Raw genomic sequence first — 6,500 nt, forward strand, 5'->3', positions numbered from 1 at the left:
CAATAGTTTTTTGCATGCCATACACAATCATTATGGCTTACTTCTAAAATAATTCACCGTCTAAAAGTAAAAGAGAGATTTAATAAAGCATGAATTCACGCATTATGATTAGTTTCAATTATATTAATTTAGTTTATTCTGTGAGGAAAAAAAATTCTAGCTATCATCATTGGATGGGACCTTCACATTATGGCACCTTTAACTTTTTAATCTTCATGCTTACTTGATCATTGATGATTCATCATCGTTACATTGGTCAATTTCAATGTCTAGAGAGTGCTGCACAATGATAATCTCACAAGACAACCAGCTTTGTTCACTGTATCGAGCATCCAACTTTTACTTCTTCTTCTTTTTTCCCCCAAGACTCATCTTCCTTTTCTTTTCTTTAATTTATTTTTCATCTAGCCATACATCTCCCTTTTGCTGGAAAATCAGGGTTAGTTACTTTACAAAGTATGCTAAAAAACGGCAATTAATGAATAGTTGAAGCATAAAAGTGATCGTGCAGATTCACGCCAATGTTACTAAACAGTTTTCCTAGGCTTTGCCAGTTTTCTTTTCTTTGTTTTCAAATATAAATGACGAAAAATGAGGTAATTCTGTGGGTCAGAACCAGGAGCATGCAATATATAGGAATACAGGCATGAAATGATGAATGATTATATAAGCAGTGTGGGAATTAGGCATGTTCATGCTGCAATTTTTTCTCAGAAAATGGAGTCCCAAGAGTAGAGATGAGTCTGTCCCACAAGACAGACGGGTAGACTAATAGACTTGACTAAACCCAATTCTTGAATTTAATTACTGGTTAAATAACTACCAGAAGATACATTCACGAAGTTGACATGTTCTCTACTTGTACTAGTGAAAAGTTACTTCGTGCGAAGCTGTATACTTTTATACCTGTATGGCTTCTTTCTACTTACTAAAGAAACCCGTGAAGAAGTATGAAAATAGTTGTAACACTTGGAGAAGGTTCATATCTTTATTTCTCTCTTCATTTTAATGCATGTTTGATTTCACATTGAAAATTATCAAAATCATAATTTTGGCAAATGCAAGACTGAAGTCTAAAACCGTAGTTTTTGATGGGTTTTCTTTTTTTTCTTTTTAAGTGACATGCTTTTAACCTCTTACCATTAGAAGATTTTTTTTTTTAAAATAATTTATATCTCACGCACCTATATACCCTCTACTGAAGGTTTAAACTCAATGAAGTTTTCTTAAATAAGGTGTCTGGTGTCAATTGAACTAGAAGACCTAAACCACTAGAAGATATTTGAATCTCATTTCACAATCTGCTTGAACATTAGGAGTAAGTCAAGTTGGAACGTCCAAGGCAAGAGAAGTGTAATTTTAAAGAAGATTCATGAGGGATAATGAAGTGATCATAAATAAACTTTCAACTACCACATTTACCTTACTTTCTGCATCATGATACAGATGATTGTTTTTACAAATAATATTAAGGGTGTGGACGACGCACAGAAAATGATTTCTTATTAGTATTATTCAATGTATAATGGAAGCTACAGGATAACTATAGTTCTAGACTTGACTTTGGAAGTACAACATAATCAACAACTACTTCTATCAATTACCTGTTACTTGGTCCGAAGCCTCAAGGACACCTTATTTTCCACAAACAAGTGCAATTCGTAGAAAATTCCTAATGATGGCCACTTCCCAGGCAACAGAATCTTCGCTTATTATGATTGTTATTACAACTACCATCCAACAATGTCATAACAGCATAAGTTTATTCTCCTAGTACCAATCCTCTTGCCGTTGTTATTTTATCTACGAGGAATCCATTTGCAGAGGGCAGAGGCAACTCGTCCAATAATCCTTTTCAGGGATTTAAGAGTTTGTGAGAACATTCACAGTTCTCGTTTCTGCAGATAAATTGATCGGAAGTCATTTAAAAAGTCAACAACTTGACATATCAAAGGACTAATTTCGCCCTATACATGTTGAAATAAATTCATAAGAGTTATGGACAGCAAAACAAAAAGAGAAAGGGGAAAAAGCATTTCATTTTGATTACACTTGCATGAGGATCACTTTCAACACTTAGTGTCAAAGTTAAAAAAGTGATATTTGTTGACCATTCAAGTGAAGGGATCACTTTGTTACCATTGAGCTAACAAAGAGGTCAGTGGCTCCAAAATTAACTCTTTACCATCAGAAGTTCATAAAGCAAGAAAGTAGAAGAGTTTGAATTTAAGATAATGTGCTTAGGGTGCGTTATTGTCATTTTTAATGAACAGCTTAAATTATGCAGGTAGAGTGATAGACAGCACAAATGAGCATTTAACTTGGATTCCCTTGGAATGAGGTCACTTTTGACACCTAACATCATTTCAAATAAGTGTCACTTTCCAAATATAAAAAATGTCATCTTAATAATGCAACCTCTGATCCATCTTGTTACCTTGAGTTGAAATGATTCATTGAAAAGAAAAGAAAAAACAGAAGGCTTAGTTGCGCCAAAATAAACCCCATCATTAGAGGCCCATGAAGAAAGAAAGTAGGAAAATTAGAATTTACAATAATGTGCCCAGGGAGCATTACTTTAATTTTTAAGAACCAGTTTAGATATTGCATTTAGAGGCATTAGATGATTTTTATTCAAGATTTTCCTGGATCTTTCAAGACCAGAGAGTTTATCTTCTGTGATAGTTTTGTAGATACGCTGCTCTGTAGTGGAATTACAGCATCACTCTAATTGCAGAAGGAAACTAAAAACTTACCAAGCAATATTATCCCAGTGAAGGAATCCACCATGGCCTCTAACATTTGTGAACTTATAAGTGGCGCCTGAAACTGTTTCAAAAGTTTAATCAACTCAAGCCTTAATGACTTGCGAAAAGGACCACATCATACTGTAAGAACCTAAATATAAAAAGCACTGAAAATTTGATGGAGGATACCTTCATAACCCTCAAGGACTGGATCTTCAGAAAGAAGGAGTGGTGTATCTAGGTCAATGAACCTGCAAAAGTTGTGCAATATTCTATGAAATAGAAAGATAAGAGTTAAAGACATATTTCTTGTCAATAGTGATACTTACTTGAAACATCCAAGGCCAGCAGCAAGGTGGCCAGCAAAACCCATAGCCAGTCTTGTCTCAACCATACCACCTACCATCAAATTTAATCCTGCAGCTTTTGCCAAATCAATAATATTAAGGGCTCCCAAAACTCCAACTTTCGCAAGCTTAATATTAATCACATCCGCTAGGTTTCCCTCTGCAATTCTGGAAACATCATCTAAACTCCGACAGCTCTCATCAGCTGCCACAGATACACCATATTTATCTCTTGCTATGAAGCTCACATATCCAAGACCTTCCCAGTCATCTCTATGAACTGGTTGCTCAAATAGAACTGGAGTTACCCCCATTTCTGCGATAGAAAAGTACTTTTAAGTTCATAGGCTCCATCACCTAAGCTTTGCAATAATGCCACGAAAGTTCAATAATTTAGGTGCATTTGTAGTGTCACAATGTTGTCATCATTTGGAGCATATATTCTGGAGAATGAGACAGCTCTATATATGTATAGGCAGTTTTTTACCATGTAGTTTTTCGAGAACCTCCACAGCTTCATTAGGGTTGTATCCCTCATTGGCATCCAGAATAAATTGACACTCTGGGTGGGCAAGACGTATAGCTTGAAGAACTTCTATGTCTGAATTCAAGTTTTTGCCTACTTTGAGCTTCAAAGTCTTAAATCCTTCTTTCCGATATTTTGAAGCCAATTCAGCTGCTTCAGCTGGGCCAACAATCGGGATCTACATATATAAACTGGTTAATGTTTTTTTTCCAACAAGCAAAAATCTTTCAATTCTTTTCGTTTTAGTATTCATGCAGATGAAATCAAATATTAGTTCTGCAAGTATTACAATTTTGCCGAAAGATAGAGTCTCTTGCAAATTAATGACAGGCATGTCAGTTTGGGAGTAAATAAGAACATTACTGTTATATCAGTAGTTACGGTATTTGAAGCTCCACCAAAAAGCCTCCAAAGTGGCACCCGAATACTATTAGCAGCAGCATCAATTAATGCCATCTCCACTCCAGCCCTAACCTAAAATATCACAGACTTCATGAGAATAAAAATTGTTTGAATTTACAGTTAATAAGACATTTCCAAAATGATAAATAGTAGGCCTCTTTTTTTTTTTTTTTTGGTTGGCCTGAAATAAAAGGAGGGTTTTTTAAAAGGTAACAGATGCATAGTAGTTTTCTGCTCCAATTTGAAATGGCATTCAGTTGGGCATTCAAAGCAATTGCACGTAGACACGTCAGTTTCAAAAGTAAATGAATATAGCATCAGGCCAGAACTACAAACAATGAAATTGCCATAATAGCAAACAATACAATCAATAAATAGAAAGAAACCAAAGTTCAATGTCACCCACCGAAGCGAACTCGTGGCCTGGAAGAATAGCCCCAATCTCCTTCAACAAGGAGCCCAATGTCAGCGCAGGAGCTTGCCGCAAGAAGTCACATGCCTCAGCGGCCTTGGCCATGGCAGTAGGTTGATCCTCTGCAGTGACAAAAGGCAAGATTGGTGCCTCTCCCCACCCGACAGAACCATTCCTCAATTCAACTCTAATTGCCACGTTCTCCACCTTGTCTAATCTCGAAGAAGCGATCGTAAAAGGGGCGACCAAAGGCACGTTCAATGGCCTGTTCTCCGCTCTTTGCACATCCACAGTGAATGTCTCCATCAAATTCACGAACCCAAAGCTCGTGGGTGTTGCTACAGACGTCATAGCTGGCATCTCCGCCCGAAAAACACAGAACTTTCCGGCAGGGCTGGTGGAGATGGATTGAGATTTTTGGGGTCTCTTCGTTAGCAGAGGAGGAAAACAGAGGAGACTGTGGGATAGTGACTTCATAGTGATAGCGTCCTGCATGTTAGATTTCGAGTAATCGAATTGAAATGGAACACCGGAGGAAAGGATTTATGAGAAATATTTTGTCAAGCGACATTGTTAATTCCTTCTACTTGTGACAAAGTATCCGTCCAAGAAAGAGTTGGTTGGGAAATTTTTAATTCCAAAGATGAATGGCGGCCTGGGAGCATCGTCATTTGTCTCTTTCCGGCGAAGTACGTTGTTTCAACTTGATCTCCTCCAGATTCCGTTTTGTGATCTGAAGTTTGTTTTGTAAACCTTCAAGTGCTTCCCTTTGTACTCCGCAAAACAAACTTGATCTCCCCCTATCTGCTGCCACACCCACAAGCCAGATCCTCTGTTGCTGGGAGTAATAAGAATATTACATGGATATTCGGGAACATATGGTTAAATTGTGAGTTTTTTAAAACATAAAATCGAACAAAGTGATGTAGAGCATAATATATTTGTATATTATGTAAATTTATTTAAAATATAATGAAATAAAAAAAAATTTTAGTCTTAGATATCTATAATTTAGAAAATAAAGTAGAAATATAAATCATATAATTTAAATTCCTAAAATAATATTTCGTCTTATATGAGATTTTTAACCTAATTTTATATTTATTAAATTATCTATATTTTAGAGGGACAAATTTTTTTTTTTAAAAAAAAGAGAGACCTTGTCAGCATAAATTTGTAAATTTAATATGAATTGTGAATAACATCGTAATTTATTTGGAACCTGATATGACATGGGATCCACTGGCCAAAGGACAAGAAAAATGGGAAGCGATTTAAATAGTATGCCATGGACAAATGCATTATTTAGGACCGGCACCATATTTGTCCGCACAGGCTGCTGCTGCCATATAATAACGTTTCATTGGGTGAATTATTGTACGATGATTCTTTTCCGGAAAGTCTCGCATTAAATTCCTGGCCCTTGTCACCGGCAATCATAAAATAATCAAAATGCACAACGCAATGATGATAATCCAATTAATAAATTTATATAATTTGTATCAATTGCCAAGGTCAAAAAAGTCAATTATCATTTTTTTTTTACAAATAATACTGAAAAGTCAAGGGGTTAATTCAAATTTTGGTCTCTTAAATTTATCCTCATTTTGGTTTTGATTCTTTAAATTTCAAGTTATAGGTTCTGGTCTCCCAAGTTTCTTTACATTTAAAACATTAACCCCTATAACTCAATAAAAAAGTGGGCCCTTTTGTCTCTTAAAGGGTTAAAACTTATAGTTTGAAATTTAAAAAATTAATATGAAAATAAGAACAAACTTAAAAACCCAAAGATTATATTAATCCAAAGCCAATAGCTTACTGTTCAAATGGCATCTCACCCTTACTCTAATAAAAGAGGCTGAGATTCAAAATGGAAATCCTGTTTTCTTTAGAATCTGTGAGCTACTGAATTTCAGCTGGACAATTGTGCTGAAGCACACAACAAGAGAAGGGAACAAGGTGGCAGACGGACTTGCGAAGATGGGCATCCCTCACTCCTCTTTTTGGGATAATTGCCCTGAGAGATTGCAAACTCTAGTGGATCATGATTGTGCAGGAATCAATCC

The 6,500-nt window shown here is 35.8% G+C and overlaps 1 protein-coding gene across 1 annotated transcript; it reads right to left on the reverse strand.

Moving 5' to 3' along the window:
- Window positions 1–1,468: 1,468 nt before the first annotated feature.
- LOC114760360 (L-Ala-D/L-amino acid epimerase) lies at window positions 1,469–5,176 on the reverse strand. Its single transcript, XM_028949623.1, has 7 exons — window positions 4,429–5,176; window positions 3,984–4,094; window positions 3,582–3,798; window positions 3,077–3,410; window positions 2,937–2,998; window positions 2,757–2,829; window positions 1,469–1,898 (listed from the first exon to the last, which is right to left on the reverse strand). Coding segments are annotated over exons 1-7 (1,299 nt in total). The 5' UTR covers window positions 4,930–5,176; the 3' UTR covers window positions 1,469–1,897.
- Window positions 5,177–6,500: the final 1,324 nt, after the last annotated feature.

This window comes from Neltuma alba, unplaced genomic scaffold, assembly GCF_004799145.2.
Source record: "Neltuma alba isolate B1F8T4 unplaced genomic scaffold, ASM479914v2 tig00010970_pilon, whole genome shotgun sequence".
NCBI lineage: Eukaryota > Viridiplantae > Streptophyta > Magnoliopsida > Fabales > Fabaceae > Neltuma > Neltuma alba.

Coding starts and splice junctions, on each gene's coding strand:
- LOC114760360 (XM_028949623.1), bottom strand. CDS start 4,929: ATGCAGGACGCTATCACTATGAAGTCACTATCCCACAGTCTCCTCTGT. Junction 3,799..3,983: donor CCGTAACTACTGATATAACA/GTAATGTTCTTA, acceptor TTATATATGTAG/ATCCCGATTGTTGGCCCAGC. Junction 3,411..3,581: donor GGTTCTCGAAAAACTACATG/GTAAAAAACTGC, acceptor TTTCTATCGCAG/AAATGGGGGTAACTCCAGTT.